Raw genomic sequence first — 18,072 nt, 5'->3', positions numbered from 1 at the left:
TAATCAGTCTATAAAGAAAAAGGCACAGGGTTTTTTTTGTAGGTTTGTTTGTTTTTTTCCTAAGACATCCCTCATCCCTTTATTAAGTTTACAAGCACCCTTCCCTGAACCTCAAGGTTTAATTTAATCCTCTGTGGCTATCCCACAAATACTGAAACTTCCTATCATCCTTCTAAAACATTTAACAATAGGTGTACAAAAAGCCAAATCACTTGACTGTAAAGTTTAAGCACCAAATTTGGATAGCAAATAACTAAACCAACAACAGTCTAACCTAAAACATTTGAACGATTTTCAAAGCCATTCCACACTTTTTAAAAAATTTCTCCCTACATTTATCTTCAGCAGCAGTCAAGTGTTTCTCTTTGTAACATTCCCATCAAAATTCCCGAATTCTTTCTGATGTTCCAAATTCCATGAAAAAAACCTACATCAGTACTAGGAGGCCAGAGAATACTCTGGTTTTCCTTAAAAATAAAAATTTAAGAATTATGAAACAGAATTAACAGAATCTCCACAGCTTCTGTATCTCTGATCCAGATGAGTTTGTAATTTACACAGAAATATGGAATTATAGTTCCATTCAGTGATTTTAAAAAGGATCACAAGATGTTTTTACCTATGCCACCACTAAAATGGAATAATAAAAATCCTAATTCAAATTTGGCTTTTGGAATCCTACCTTAACTTCCAATCAGTTCTCTCAGCCATATATTCTTGAATAATTTTATATTCTCAATATCAACGACAGCAAGCCTTGAGATGTCTTCCTGCATTTGTTCCTCATCTCAAGTAAATATTCTTTGGAACAGCTTAAATGCTCAGATAGGTAAAGATTATCAACTTGTAAGGCTTATGAATGACATCACTAGACAAGTATTTTATGTAGTCCACTGTGACCTAAACTGATTTAGGTTCGTACACCTAAACTGAAAGTCCCAGTTTAAAATAAAAAGAGAGTAACTATTGGATTCTCACAATGCAAACCTCAACTGCTCTACGCTTTGTCTACCAGTCACAAACTGCAAGTTATATATGTAATTTATCTTAGGAATAAATATGCAATAATCACTTGGACAGAGTACAGCATAACTTAACCTTTTCTGAATATTAAAAGTAACCTTTGGGGCAATAGTCTTCCATAAACTGGTTCAACAAAATCTGCTGCAAATACTACCAAGTATTAGCTATGCAGCCGTAACAGTAATACATTCTATAACTTTTGCTTTTAATTGTACGTGAAAGACTGATAGGAACAGCACATGCTACAAAAAGGTATCATCTTTCAAAAAAAAAAGGAATTCCTATAATCATACCAAAAGTACAGTAAAAAATGAATTTAGCTTATAGCTAAAGAAAACCACCAAATGATACAACTTAAATTAAAAAACAAACAAAAACCCAACTAAAATTAAAAAGACACAGCATTTAAAGACAAAAAAAGATGTTCAGAGTATTAAAAACTAAACCTAAAACTATTTAGACAACATTATAAAAGTAAAGGTTTAATCTAATCTTCACCATACTTTCTTAGAATTACAAAAGTTCAAAAGTACTGCCCAGACATAACAAAATCTTTAATATTAGAAATCAATTTGTCTCTGGAAAACAGGTGTGCCAGGCCTAAATATGTAACTTTGTCACTCCCATGTATAAGATTTTATGTTGATCAGTCAGTCATCCTAAATAGTCAGGACCTGATTAAAGATGTCTGAGACACTGCAGAAGATCTAGGAATCTGTTTCAATTGATCTTATTACAGCAACAAGGGGAAGGTCTGCCACTTCGAAGTGCTGCTAGGTAATAAACTACTTATTTTTTTTCTTGTGTATCTCAGATGTTTTGCCACTTTGGCACAAAAAAACACCATCTATTTTAAAACATGAGCAATCTACAGATGACAGCAACAAAGGGGCTATTACCCAAAGCTGGAGATACTATGCTGTAACAAAACAAGTCTTCTTAAACCACACTTTGTCTATTTTTTAATTAGTGTAACAAAATGCACTGCAAGTATGATTTAAAGCTTTAAACAATCCAAACTATCTGGAACCTTAAAACAAGCAACAATAATACTCATCTATCTAACACAGTCTTTTGAAAGAAACATACACAATTTTTAAACACAAAAAAATTAATCTCTCAACAAACACAGACAGATGTTCACAGAAAAGACTCTCACTTTCCTGGTGACTGCCATGCAATCAAACTACCTCATTGCACAACTGCAGAACTGGCACAGCATTATTTTGCAAGAAATTATACTGCCTCTGCATTTCCTATTAACTGCTTAAACTTCTCAGGCCTTCACTTGTTACATGCACAGAACTGGTGCATTCATTATTTCTATACACTCAAACCTGATTATTTTGTCTTAATATACACTAGTCAGAAAAGGCTCTCTCAACTTTGGGATCCAAACAGCCTTTCATGCAGTGCCTTCTGGAATGAGTTCAAGACCTCAAGGAGACTGTATTAAGAGAAACCAAAACCTCAAAACTTCAATAAAATACTGAAAATATCAGTGCAAAAGGTCAAAGCAAACTGCACTGTTAGGCAGAACCCAAAGTACAAAGTGCATCAGGAAAAAAAAAAAAACAACAACTCAACTACGATATTTCTTTACAAAAAACATAGCGCACCGAGGAACTTCAGTCTTAGCACTTAAAAGAGAAATCGCTAGTGCCTAATTCAGCTCAGATTATGATCTTATCCATTAACATTTAACCAGGGTTATTTCTGTAACCCTGTTAGTCAGTCAGAACTTGTTACCTGCCATCTTCCTACAATACTGTCCATAGCCATTTTACAAGGACATGTTTACATTTAATTATGTAGTAGTTAGGAAGGTGTCCTTTCAACGAGAATCATTCTAACTTTCTTCTAACAAGAACATTTTTTTGAGCCAGGCTAGAAGTTTTACAACCATATATCTGCAACTAGAATGACGTATCACAAGGCTGAAAAAAACTCACTGCAATCCACAAAGGAAGAAAAAGTTTTAGTAAAGCCTCATATTTTGGAATTAGGTGCAACAACCCTCCACAAGACCAAAGTTCTCTCTTATGTACCAATTCAAAAACAAATTGTAGTGGTGCAATAAGCAACAGCTTTACTGGAACATTTGTGCAGTGAGAAGTCTACAATGGCTTTCACATAATTAGTGAAGTCCAGGGAGATTTTTAAAATCAATATGAACAGATTCAATAGCATTACTTTATTTTAGAATTATTCGCCTAAGTTCAAGACTTTAAATGCCAAGTTTGTTAATTTATGAACCTCTAAAACGGCATAGGAATACTATTCTATACTTAGCCACAGTGACCATCCTTTGTTCAGTTACAAAAATATCTGTTCAGAACTCTCTCTAAAAGAAAAAGAATGCCCTGTCCCAAAGAAAATTATTTCATCAATATAAGGGGGTGTGTGCTTCCACAAAGGATATTGGAACACCATTCACATTAACCAAAAAAAAAAAAACATTTAGGAATATTCACTCCTCTGGAAAGGTTGCAGAAATTTAAGAGTAAAATATCACTGAAAAATGCTGTACCACTTACTCCATTCAGAAAAGCCTCTGACAACTGCCTTAACCTCCATTATCGTATCAACACACACTCCAATGTACAAGAAGTCAATCTGGAAATTCTCCAAGAAAAGGCATAAGGTCAAGTTTAAAATGTAATTTTTCTATTAGTTCTGAATGATACCTGCATCAGACACTGACAAAAACATTCTGACATTTCCTTCTGTGTTCTCACAAGTATACCATATTAACACCCTATACAGCAGTATGAAATGCAATTTGCACATTCACTGCATGTTTGTATTTCTGCAAAAGAAAAACATTCATTCAGTTACAGAACCAAAACATACTCGAGCTTTCTTCTTACATTTCCTCATATATAAAACCAGAGTTATGGAGAATTTCACACTCAAACAGTAAGTCTGAATATCAAACAAGCAGCAAAGAGTTCCTTAGGAGTTTTATTAATAAACTCTCCTCCTTCCACGTTTCTGACTACTGGAGCTGAAAAACCACTGCTGAAGCAGCTCCTCAAATGAAGAGTTTTAAAATGTAGTAATTATGTGGGAACAATGTATACGTTAGTGCTACTAAACCACTGTATGCAAAAGCAGTCTCTTCAACAATTTCCTTGCACTTCTTAAGGAATGTTTCTTCTCTGTATTTAAACTCAGGGAGAAACTTTAACAAAGATCCAGTCTTCTGTATCCAGGATTCCTTTCATATTTTTGTATTTATAGTACATCTTCAACACCTTTCTCAGAGACAGCACCAGAGTATTTTTAACACTGTATTACAGGCCCTCTTGTACATGAATTTATACTCATCTCTCTGCCTTTGTTTTGCAGATTCATCTTGATCATAACTTTTTCGGAATTTTATGAACATTTAAACAATTTTGTCATTGAACTACATGCAATTCCCAGATGTTTAAGTAGTTTCTTTTCCATTCATCAAATGAAGACAGTCTTTACTTCCACATTTCATTTTCAAGCACCTTTAAATCTCTGCCTTGTCACCACCATCAGATGGTCCTGTTGTATCTTACACACTTAATTAAAACAAGCCCCCTTGCCACTGGAAAAAACAAACATAAACCTACACAGGTTACGAGCAAGCTTAAATGATGTCTTAACATTTTCAAAACAGAAAATATTTTTTGCCTGCTCATGGTTGTGATTATACCCTTGCCAATGTGAATGTAACATAAATATGTAGTATTGTTTTCCTTTAAGTTGTGTAAATGCTTTGCTTCAGGCCAAGTATTAGTCAGCAATGACAGAGCTGGCAAAAAGGCTCTAGAATGGGGACATAACTAGAAATCTACTCCTTTGTCTTCTCAATGGTAACAGATCTGCACAGCATATTCCTTATTCCAGTCTAAAACGGTTAACTTGTATATAATCTGCAACTCTACTATCCTCTCTTCCTCTTACCTTCTTCGTTCAGCAACACACTTAGCACTGCAAAAGAAACATACTTCCAGGAATATAAAGATAAATTGCTAAGTCCCTAACCAGTTGGATTAATTAAAGACTGTTACCACAGAGCTGCTGACGCATGTCAAGCAATAGAAATAGACAGCTCTCATCAAGGTATTAACTCTAAATTAACTCCTTGGTTTAGACCTCTCTAGCCCAAAATTTTTGGGTAACAGCCACCTCTGAGTATAAAATGTATATACATGTCTCCTTTTTCCTGTTATATCTAAAAAATGCAGGGTGCTGTTTTGGATGTTCTGTCAAGAAATGAATTCATGACTTCCCCTTAGCTTTCCAGGCTTATATTTTGGGATTACTTTTTAGCCTAGATCAATACATGTTCAGTGTCTGTATATAACTCATTTACTTAATTATTCTAATACGATTATTCTGTGACGACATCCTACTGAACACTATCTCAAAAAAGTAACAATTAATTCAAACTTTTCAAGGCAGCACACAAGATGAGAAATTTCAACACATCTTTAACACCTTGGATCACACTATGTTATACCAGTAACAGATAAGAGAATTTTGTAATATTATTTTCATATGGAAAGTAAAACTACTTTCAAAAGATACCACTTCAGAACAAGCAAATAAAATCAACAAAACCAGAAAACCTCATAATTATAATATTGCAAGACACTCACTGTAGCAGGAAACAAGGATACAAAAACAAGCCAATAGTTTTAGGCACTATCTATTATTGAACTATGTGTAAAATGAAAAATGTACACAAATAATTTAAACTGATGTTTAGAGTATGACACTGCCATTTCCAAAGTGACAAAGAGCCACACTGCAAGAGAGAAGTAACAAGAAGGGAAGTTTGTTTCTGTAGAAAACAAACACCCAGAGATCAGATTTATACATTTCTACTGTGTCAGTTTTAAAAACATCAAAGTTTGGCAAGGTGCGCTTGCCTGGATATTATAAGCAGAGAAGTTATGCTTTTATTTTTTCCAAAGCTTGCTACCTTTTCCAGAGGAAAAGATGGGGAGGAAGTCTTTATTTCTCCCCATTAGGAGGCCAGTACTCTACGTAGCTTTTACGGAAACAGCATTGACTCACACTCTGATGCCTAGAACTACATTAAATACAGAATAAGGGGACAATTTTCAAGTTAGTTGTTAAAGTGATTAAAAAGTTTGAACCCTGCTAGCTGACTGCATTTTACAAGACAATTTATGAACAAAAAAAATCCAGACTACATACTACCCTTCTCTTTATCACCCTTTTTGTTTATTTTCCATTCTCTCAATTTCTGTATCTATCACTTAGAACAAGTAAATTCATCAACTTCCTAAAATTAACAGAAGTACTGTTACTGTTCAAGAAAGTGCAAGGTCATGCAAAACAAACCAACAGCCTCCCCCAAATCAAACCAACCAACCAAAAATAAAGAAGAAAAAGGATTCACACCTAACACGATCCAAACTGTATGAATAAGAATTCTTCCTCTTTCCCTAAATTACTAGCTTTGTGGACATTGAGCTGAAAGCTACTGCAAAATAATCACCTGAACATTCAGATTTCCAGATCAATATCAAATTATTCTTAGCAATACTATTTCATACTAAAACAACGTTTTGCGATTTTAAAGAAAGTCTTTAACAACATTAAAAGCAGACATTTAAGCATTTGATGGTTAAACAGATTTAAATTTGAAGCATTAACCTAAAAATCCTACTGCAATTCTAAGAACTTCACTGAGCTGCCATAATTTCTGTCAGCATATGTAGTACTGAATGACTAATAAAATACCTGAATTGAAACTATTCCAGTCTAGCAGTTTGTATGATCTTGTGTTACCCATAATTCCGACAAAGGCTGAGTTCAAAACAGCAAATTAGTAGATCAGTTATAGGAGCAGAATAGTGAAAAAAAACTACCAACAAGAACACAATTGACAACACCACTCCACAGGAACTGGAAAGACACAGACAGCAGAGTTAATAAGAGGCTGAAATAGAAAGGGAAAAAAGGAGCATGCTACAGTAATCTAGTTCTAAGCGTGACCAAAGTGAACAGTATATAGCAATTATCGTCTTATTGATAAGTTGTCAATCCACCCCTTCAAATGTTCTTTCCTCTTCTATATTCTCATGCTTGTTCACTTGCCATTTTGTTTCCTTCAGCATTTTACAAACTTACTTGACTTAAATGCATAGTATAATCATCACTATATCAGAAATTTTTTTTGTACTTCACCTTCCCTCCCATAGCCACGTGCTTTCATTCCCCATTTTGCTTTCACTGTTTTGCAATATACTGAGTTCAAAGTACCATGCATCTTACATTCACTTGTCAGGAGCAATCTACAAGTCCCACAAGAACACTGCAAAGAGCCACTTAGTTGTGCAAATATGCATGTCTATCTTCTATTATTTCATACCCTACTTTCAGTTACTTGGTAAAAACAAAGGAATGCATAATGTAACAAATTGGTTTTTTAAAAATTGTGGCCATAATTGATTTTTTTTGTCTTAGATTTATCTCAATAAATTCTGCCCATAAGTGACCTGTATCAGAAATACGCTGAAAATATAGAAGCCTAAGACAAATTTGTGGCAAGGAAAGGAGGGACTGACAAAAATTGTACTTTGATATTTCTCTTGATCTTTTTGCCATTGTGTAGATAAGTCTTAACAATAAGAGAAAAAAACATACTGTATGTATGCATACTGTGTATGCATACATTTTTTAAAAAATCCCTTAAAGTAGATTTCCTAATTAAAATTAAGTCTCAATTTTATTTAATGTTGTCAGTCTTTAGATAAGTAATTCTGCTTGCAGAATTGCTTGCATTGGGCTGCAAGAAGGAAAAAAAGATATTTTTTTTCAGTAATTTATTTTAAAAATGCATTTGCACAAGCTTTGTTTTGTTACTCCTGACTAGTGCATGCAAACCCACTAGAGGTGCTACTTTTTTTTTTTTACCCTCCTCTGTCTGCATTTTTAAGTGTACTGTTAATTCAACTTTTTACAGATTATTTCTCAGTTTGTCTCAGTGGGTATAACAACAAATTGTTCAGAGTCAAAAGTCACTTAATTCTGATGTCAAAACTAGGGCATGCAAAACATACGTTCCAGTACTGGTGTGCCCAGGTAAAATATTACATAAAAATTTTAAAGGACTATTCAGAAACAAAGCTACAAAGGTTTTATCAGAAGAGGTTAAAAACATATATTGAGCTAAATTGCAGTCATTAGTCCTTTAGGATTTCAAGGAGCTGAAAATTAGAAAACATTCACAGTTAAGATCAAGCATTTACTCTTATATTTGTTTGAGTGGAAAAATTGCATCATGTTTTAATGTTAAGAAGTAAAAAAAAAAAAAATTAAACCCTAAATAAACCAAAGCCAGTTTTTAGAGCAAAGCTACTGGATTCAAAGTTTCCAACTAAAAGTTTCCATACCCTCTGCATGACTATTATTTTTCAAACTTAAAAAGATTGCTTTTAATATAGATTGTTAGAACAGATTTGTATCTATTCAAATAGCCTTGTCTTACGTTACAAAGTTATAAAGGTTAGAAGTATGTGATCATTACAACTGGACTAGAAAGTCATTACTGTGTTAACATACCGGGATTGTGAATGCGGTCCAGGAGCTTCACAGACCGTGCACTGACAACACCACCAACGTGGACAAGGAAGCCTGGTGGAAAGGTCGTCAACGTAAAAAATGGAAATTCCTGTTATGATTAAAAACAAACATCAAATGACTGCTTACCAATCACTGCTAACTGCCAATAAACATGCACTGAATTCATAATTCCTCTGAAATACAAGCAAAGCCGTTACATTAGGCCAAACACATCCTTCAGGCTTACTAAGAACTGTGTAACCATTTGTCTCCATGTACTCGGAATAAAACAAGAGCAGAGGTATTATACAATGTAAGAATACCTTTCCCCCATAGAGTCCTATCTCAGTACAATATTAAATAATCAAAACTTTACACATCTGTGCTAATAAAACCTCAACTGAGGCACTTTTAAGATGTCAGTTACACAACAGTATTCTACTTGTTAGCTCATACAAAATAAAGGAACACTTTTCTCAAATTTTTTTGGTCTTATTGTTAGAACTGACTGCAGTTTGATCTTGAAGCAGAGGATGAGAAACATCTTATTACAGGAAGACATATCTAAAAGATATTAACTGATTGTTCTGATAGTGTCATAAGCTCTAAATGTAAAAGTAAATATCCACCTTCTAGGATAAAGCATAAGTCTTCGAAGCATAACTGTAAGTTCCTAAACTAAGGAAATTCACTTCCGATTCACAGCATAGACTAGTTTTTACCAATTCATAATTGAAATGAAGAAATAACAAGTTTCAGCAACTACTCAAAAATGCAGTTCACACATGATGCAAAGTAAGAGATAATAGTAGTTTTTCATGACACACACCATGAAATAAAATAGTCATATTCAAAAAACGTGAGCCCAAAACCGGAAGATTTTATTTTCTACAGAGACATTCTATAGATTTTTTAATACAGACATGATAGAACACTTATGGGGGAAAGGCAATAGATTTGTGTTCAGCAATTCTAAATGCACGAAGTCAAAAAGAAATAAAAAAAAAGAAAAATAGAACTCATGCAATCACAGTTTGTATAGTCATGATGATTGGTTAAACGGAAAAAATAAACACTATAATTTTATATGGGAGAAAGTACAGTACAGACTCCTTTCTCACATACTTGCAGCACTCGCAAAGGTATAGTTCAACTGAGCAACTACCTAAGACAATGTACATGCTACAGATTAAATGAGGATCACACTTCCAGCAATACATGACATGAAAAGTCATCTTAAACTGAAGCTCAACGTAGATTTAAAAATTAACACTTCAGAATTATGAACACCCTCGTTATTAAATCTCTTACAACTTTTAAAAGGTCCTACAAATGTCAAGTTTTTGGGACTTTGGTTTAGACTTTCAAAATCAGAATCTAACTTTGATAACAGCAACTGTGGAATAAATGACCAATAGAAAAACCACAAACAAAAAACAACACAAAACCAAACAACAAAACATCACCCCAAAACCTGCAGACATGCCTGCAATTAGAAAGCAGGAATATTTCACCACAGCACTCTGCAAAACAGCTTGACTAATCTGTCTTCAGAAGCACAGATGGATCTCTAGAGAGGGCTAGAGAAAACATTCCCCCTGAAGGTTCTAACAAACCAAAGTGCTTTGAAAGTTGTCAGATTATTCAGAGGTTTGTGGCTACAACACAGTCCTTTTCTGTGTCTTTCATGCGGAAAAATGGAAAAAACAACACATCAACACTTGTTAGAACACTCTTTCACTGCAGCTCTGCAGTATCAACTGTTCAGTGATTCAAGAGTATACCAAAAATGTTTCTTCCTGTATAATTCAATGATGCTTATTCTGCATAACTTATATTTAAACACATAAACATACAATTGCTCTGTCTTCTGAATAGTTATCCCACGTTAAATGCATTAAAAATAATTAGCTCTTCCAGAACTATGGAAATCAATAAAAAAGTTTGCGTAAGACACCTATATGAAACTTCATTAAGCCTACATTTATATCTTATACATAAATATCTATATATACACTCACACTTACATTGTGCTAAAGCAGTATATAGGGGACAAAGCAAATGATACCTCATGCTTTAAAGCAAATTGGATGCTTTTTGATCTATATGGAGATTCAGAAATTAATTTTTCATTCATTTTCATAAGACCGTGTACTGCACGTAATTTTAACATGTTCAAGACTTCCAGTCTGCCTTACTTGCTACACTACAAACTGGGAATAAAACTCCTTTTTCAAGTTCATTTAGAGGTTTCGGGTTTTTTATTATCTTATTACTCAAATACAAGTTCCAGCCTCAATTACATGCGCTAATCTGTAATACTTCAAAATTATAAAGCAACACTTATTTCATGGAAAACAGAGATTCCACAAGAACCTGCAACAGCTTCCATACTAGAAATCTCTATTACTGCAACTTGCAAAGGACTATCTTTACATCAAGGTGATGCAAGCCCAGAGCATTCCCATGTGAGAGAAGACTCAATGATCACAACGTTTCTAAAGTACAACTGAAGACAGTCAATCGTTTTATCAATGCCAATTCACTGAGCCATTTCAGAGTCATTGACTGCACAGGCCCTGAAAGAACTGTCACTGGTTTAATTCTTGCAACTATATAGATATTTTAGAGCTGTCAATTGGGGAAAGTTAGATAAGGTTACAGTAAAATCCTTGTAAAATTTGTTTAATACAATGTTTAAAAATATTTGGATATGCATACATGTATTGCTAGTATTCTTTTTTAACTACATTTCATACAAAGACACAAAATAATGAAAAAGCACATGGAACAAGACTATACACACATATTGTTTGGTGTTAGTGCCAGGTGAAGCAGTTCTCAGATTCCCTTCCAGCCATTCACCCATTCCCATAGTTGCACCCCTTCCTCAGATAATGCTCATCGTGCTCAGGTACATTCATGGAGCTTTTGGGCTGAACCAGAGTAGGTCCATATTAAAACACTATTTATCTGAGGCTGAATTATTTTTATTCTAAGCATATCTACTGTGTCGTCACACATGGTGGCCAAACAGCCATACAGATTTTCTTCAGCTCAACTGAGGGGATGGGCTGGATGGTACCAAGAAGTCACTGGAAAGAAAATTTGCTTAAGTCAGCATTGCAGCCAAAGACTCTCACAGACAGCTGCACTCTGACACAACAGTTATCAAGCAATGCTCTTCAGAGATGAAGAGGAACAGATCGCCACTTTGGAAAGGCAGAAGTAAAGACCTCTCAAGTACTTGAGGAATGCAAACACAAAAGAATAAAACAGCATTTGTCCAAGTTGAGGTCAGCAGAGATTCATAATGCTATCAAAAACATAGCCTAGTTTTTTTAGGATTAAAGTAAGCTCAAATTTTCTCACTGACAGAAACATATTATACACATTTACAGATAAAAATATATAAAAAGATAGCTGTGTTATAGTTACACTTGTTATCAACAGGCATCCTGTGAGTTGCTAAATGTATATTAATGCAAAACACAACACATATGTGAGTCTTCCATGGCTGGTATACTTTCCTGGAAGAAATCAAATATTACATTTGCAACAAAATATATTCTTGTTTGCAATGGGGGTTAAGTGACACGTTAAAAATGTTTGATTAAAAAAAAATGCCGTGGAGACATCCAGTTAAATGAACTGGATTTAATATACCTTAGCGTTACCATATAGCCAAATAAACATAACTAAGATTCAAAAGAACTTATTATCTATCTGAGTGGAAATAAACATATTGAATTTACTCTTTGTTTTCCTAAGTGCTACCCTAACCAACTCAGATGAGTAACTAGTGTGCCGTATTTATGTGTGCAATATTAAAGCAGACAAAGTAACTAGAATGAATAAGCCTTGTAAGTTAAGTAACCGAAAAAGAGGTAACCACAGAAAAAACATATCCAATGTGAAATTTTCAGACAGCACAAACATATTTTTAATATCAATTAACGTCTGCTTTGCTACACCATCATTAATAACACATTCAATGAGTTTCCATCACATTTTACAGTATTTTTTCCACTAGACAATGTACAGTTCTTATCAAAACAATGTGGAAATAATTAAAACTCTTAGTGTATTTTTAATGTTCTTAATTTATGTTTTTAACTGTTTTTAAAAATCTTCCTAAGGAAATTACAGATCAGCCATGAAGTGTCCGAAATGCTAGCAGATATAAAATAGAAACAGAGAAAAGACTTTTTAAGGCACATTTTAGCATTTTTTTTTAAGTAAAACACTAAAAGCAAACAGCTGTGGATTTGTATTTAAAGATAAATTAAAATTTTAACTGAAATGTATCAACATATAAATTCTACCTAAGCAAAAATATGCCAATCTGATAAATGTTGTTAGAAAAACCACACAGAATATTAAAAATTCCCGCATAAACAAGATTACAAAGAAATCTGGTAAACCTCACAAAAAAAGAAAACCAAAATATTTAAAATAATTGTTTAGAAGTCTTCAATACAAGAAAAAGGGCTACAAAGAGTCACACAATGCTTTGGAACATACCCGCCTTTTACAGAACCTACGAGGCGATCCTCCCTTAGCAAAGGATAACAAAAAATGAAAAGAGAATCATCCACTTACTCAAAACAGTAGCTATTCACTTATATTTCACAGACGTAGCTGGTTTTATTTTCTAAAAGTATATGGTTCTACGTAAGTAGTTCAGGCAGTCAGAAATTGTTGTTAAAACTAGAATTTATTTCTGAATAGGAAAACACCCACATTTCTTCCTTTGAGACGCCTCACTAACAACATTGACAAATGCAGTAAATAACGTATAAAAAAGGTTGCAAGAACTCATACCAAAATGTAAACAAAGAATTAAAACCAGTATTTTTATCACAACAGTCTATTCAGCGTAACAGATAGCATTTTCAGTCCTACAGACGTTCTTTAAAAACCTGTAATTCTATAAAGCCACTTTATAGCTAGAGAAGTAATTTAGATTTAAGTTACCATTTTTCAAAGGCTACATACACAACATTTCAAGTAGTAAAACAAAGGCAAAACTGTGCACCAAGTCTTATTTTTCAAAACAATGCTTTCACAACCACCAATGGGATTTTTCACCTTGCTTAAAGCTATTCCAATGTTTTTGAATTTGGCTTCCGTAAAAGCTTAGCTAAATACAAGATGGTAAAGTATTAAGCTTACATAAGCATCAGTACCTTACAGAGGTTAAATAACATTAATTCTTACTATAACTGTTTCTTATCACATCAACTGTAATCACTTGATTACTGTAAACATTACACTTCTCCACTCTTTTCTTAATACTTTAGTAATATATTTAAAAAATAGTCCATAAAAGGGCTATTAAACGTTCAATGTTGATTTCCAGTAAGTTTTCAGACCTAAAAATTACTGTTTAAAAATGCACAATGTGAAACATTTAACTTACAACAAGCTAAACTCTCACTTTAGTAGACCAGAAATGTAAGTATAACATGCCTTACCCTTTGTTCCAGAGCTGACTGAGTCTGTTGTCTTAAGAGAGTTTTAAACGGCCCCCCTTCTTTTCCAGCACTCCCACTGCCCATTCCTGAAGAGCATCAGTAGAAATGACATTCAAAGAAACATATATTATCATTGGTAATCAAACTTGGATTAAAAATATATAGTAATCATTATAAACAGTCCGTATTATCCCCATAATTTTAATTTTCAGACAAAAAAATAAGCTGAGCATCACATCTTAATTTAAGTCGGAGGTGGGGGGGGTGGGGGGTGTGAAGTGCTGGGTTTGATGATCACCTGACTAGCAATATTGTTTTTAACATACAGACAAAAACCTTTGATCTAAGATCTTCTGCTGACAACCCGAATTAAAAAAAAAACAACCAACCTTTCCTATCTCTTAACTTCTCTCTTTTTTTTTTAACTTCTTTTTACTACTGGGAGTTTTGTCAATGATTTCAATATAACTTTCCCTACTTCTCACAGAAAATTTCCACATAATCAGATTACCAGCCCTTATCAAAAAGGACTGCAAAGTCACCATTAATTCCACACCACTAAAAGATGCCTCTCTGACAGACAGACTACTTTATAATCAAGTACCTCACTCTACTATTTTTAGTTTTAGAGTAGCTAAATCACCTTCCCTGACCACTGGGAGGAGACTCTACACATAATTACAGCAATAGCTATATAATGCATGATTTGAACTACAAAGAAAATTGCAAAGGCAATGCACAACCCATGCTTTGAAATATAAACTCTGAAACAAATAACCAATTATTATTTTAATATCTAAGCAATGAAATATTCACTCATCTGATTCATTCAAATAAGCTAAGGACTACTGCTGAGCATTGAAAACCACCACATTTATTTGATTACCATATTTGCACACACAGAACCTGCACATTATCTGTAAAAGAACATCGAAATAAACTTCATTTTTGCATAACATGGTTAATTCTCTTCTTCCTTCCTTTCATATATTTTGCTCCCACATCTACTCTCCACTGCAGGAGCTTTTCCGGAGAGACACAAAGTTCATCACATACGCAAACATCTTGGCTATTGAACTATCTGTTATCAAGGCATTGTATTCTTAACTGAGTGCATCAAGATGCAGGTTATATGTATGACAGTAAGATACCCGTTCTATCATTAGAAATCACAAAAGTAAAAAAAAATAAACACATACCAAGATTGTGTTTTTGCTAAAGCAAACACAATGCTGGTGAATCAGATTTTCTTGGTAATATTTCATGCCTAAAACCATACTATCATTGGTATTTCTTCTATCTAAAACCACCAGTGCTAACTTGTCAACACAAATATAAACATATAAGTTGCTTAGGAAAGCACAGGATAAAGAACATAAAAGGGTGTCAGGAGCAAGATGAAATACAAACACCACAGTTATGAATGAAGCCAAGATTTTATTTTACTGAATTTGTAACTAAATTAACATAACAATCCCATCCCTAACATTTAAAAAAAAATCACTAGGCTACCAGTACCATATAATTACATACAAAAATACTACGATTCAGAAAAAAATATTTTTAGCTGTTCTTGGATAAGGAAACAAAAATATTAGTATTTGTATAGTCCCATTAAACAAGATTAAATTGCTTTTACTATTCGGCATTGATTCTAAACATTGGTGTCAGGGACTATACAATATTAAATACAAACATAGCATAAATACTGGACATGAAACGAACTTAAAAAATACAAACTAATCAAAATAGTTTCTACAGAAAAAAGCAGTAACATCAACTATTTAATTTAAATCCATGAAAATAATGCATGACAGTGAAATGGAAATGGAAGCAGTACAAATAGAATGTTTGTGTGGGTTTGGTTTAAAAGATTAATTCAAGAAGCAGAGTCGCTAGCCATCTGATAGCCATTATTCCAATAAGTTATGAATGAATTAATGAGCAAGAGATTGTTCCATGCAAAATATAGGAACTAAGAGACAGAAGTGAGGGAGATTAAAAAAAGTAAATTATTTTCGCCCAAATACCAAGGGAAATTTTGCAAGGGAAAAGGATAAAGTTCTGTAGCGTAAACTATGTATTGCTTAAGTCCTATAAGAAGCTCTGAAGCTGTTTGAAACCTCTGGGGCAGAGGTGAGAGATGGTATGAATAGTCATGTAGCCAGCAGTTTTCAGAGGCTAACTGAACAAAAACGTAGGGTTATAAAAGGCTGTGTTAAGTGCCCCTAAATCAAATAAACAACAACATTTTCTTAAAAGTTTGTTTAAAAGGCCATAATAGATTGATCCTACCAGAAGCAGCCAGAAGCAGCTCTTCAGTGAAAGAAACACTTTTCCTCAGAACAACTGGGCTGACATGGCTAGAGTGTAGAGGGTTAAGGCTAGACCCCGAGAGAAGGAGACAGGACTTTTTAAGATGTGGGAAATCACAAGAGAGTGTAGGGGAGCTGGGAAACAGGAAAATCCTAGGTCCCTGTGGGAAAGGTGCTGTGGAGGAAAGTAATAGAGACAAAGAGATGTAGATTCAGAAAATGACTAAAGAAACAAACAGAAAAAAATCAAAATGAAGCGCTTTTTTTTTTTCTCTCTCCAAATGAACCAGCACTCATAGCTAATTAATTCTCAACACACAAAGAAATGGAATGACAATACAGCTCCACAATGTGAATCATGACTTGATTAACTTTACTTTGAAATTAACTTTTTAAAAAGCCATGGTAATCTAACATTTATTTAAATTTTATACAAAACTTGATAATAAATGCTATGGCGTAAAGGCTAAATAACACAGTCTTCCCACACACATAAACTGATTACTTTCATTGTTTAGGTATAAGAAAGTTATTTTCCAGATAAATAATGGATTTGTTTTATGAATTTTTTAGAGCCAGAAGTCTTGTAGAATTCTAAGCTCCCACAAAGTAAAGGCCTTGCCACCTTCTCAATTTCCTCCAAACATATACATGTCACATCAGAATGTATCACCTAATTAAAATATGCTATGCTTTTTGTCAGTCTGATATTCTGTTAATTTGCAGTAGCATAAAACATATTACTATTCACGGAAGTCGTCTAACTTCAAACCAAAACAAGCTTTCTTAGAACAGAACTTCCCCCTATATTTAGAACAGAATGGGTAACAATCGCAATTGTATGTTATAAAAGACATTAAGGTAATATTCTGCTGTTTTGCAGCTACAGAAAACTAGATGCTTAAGCAGATCCAAGTTTCAATCTGCTCTAGTTATTCATATTGTGAAATTGTGGTATCTGCACTCCTCCAGCTTAGTCTCCATCTCAAACACATGAACATCAAAAAACATTTCATTTTTTGTATCAGCCAATCTGAGTAACAAGTATCTCAAATTTGACAGTGTTTGATGTGTCAAATGAGATGCTTGCCTTTTTTTTTTAACCACTGACATCACCAACTTTCACAGTGAAATATTCCAGCTTGGTAACTGTCTTGGGAAATGAAAACAGAGGTCTAAACATAAACCATGTATTGTTAAAAACAACATACTGAATTTAGTATGTTATAGGACAATCTTCTGCACACCATCAAATTTTTGGTAAAAGGTAAAACAAATTACCCGAGATACTGTCCTTTCAAGCTACTATGATTCAAAATAAGGTATATAACATCAAGACACAAAATTTTTAAAATGCAACCACCAAATCATCCCAAGACAAGTTTCAGAAGCAAATGTAAAGGCTGTTAAAAAGCCAGTACTAGTAAGCAAAACTGTGCCCATTGTAAAAAGATAGCTAAAAAATACCCATATATTTCAAAAATCCCTTAAATTAAGAGGTACCAAGTACACAATCTGTTTCTGTTTTGTATGAACTGACTGAAGATGAGAGGGCCCATCCACCTACATAACGCCCATCCACCTACATAATCTTACGTAAAGATTGCTGCTTTAAAAACTTGACAAATTCACAGTGAGTTGCCACCTTCATAAATTCAGAATGTTTACATTTATAAAGATGA

The 18,072-nt window shown here is 33.8% G+C and overlaps 1 protein-coding gene across 27 annotated transcripts in view; it reads right to left on the bottom strand.

Annotated features, from left to right (window-relative positions):
- Nucleotides 1-18,072, bottom strand: part of C2CD5 (C2 calcium dependent domain containing 5) — a 60,450-nt gene that overhangs the window by 28,900 nt on the left and 13,478 nt on the right. For 10 of the 27 annotated variants that reach the window (XR_011337886.1, XM_069862430.1, XM_069862439.1 and 7 more), the window contains 4 exons: nt 16,371-16,565; nt 14,076-14,161; nt 8,599-8,707; nt 6,775-6,840 (listed from right to left, as the gene is read on the bottom strand). Coding sequence is in view for 26 of the 27 variants with exons in the window: in XM_069862430.1 (XP_069718531.1) it covers nt 6,775-6,840; nt 8,599-8,707; nt 14,076-14,161; nt 16,371-16,565 (456 nt within the window). In the remaining variant the exon portion in view is untranslated. The remainder of the gene's footprint in view (nt 1-6,774; nt 6,841-8,598; nt 8,708-14,075; nt 14,162-16,370; nt 16,566-18,072) is intronic. The other 17 variants (XM_069862576.1, XM_069862604.1, XM_069862619.1 and 14 more) reach the window with 3 other exon arrangements.

The sequence above is a fragment of the Phaenicophaeus curvirostris genome, chromosome 1 (assembly GCF_032191515.1).
Source record: "Phaenicophaeus curvirostris isolate KB17595 chromosome 1, BPBGC_Pcur_1.0, whole genome shotgun sequence".
NCBI lineage: Eukaryota > Metazoa > Chordata > Aves > Cuculiformes > Cuculidae > Phaenicophaeus > Phaenicophaeus curvirostris.
This window is presented reverse-complemented; position numbering and strand designations above follow the sequence as displayed.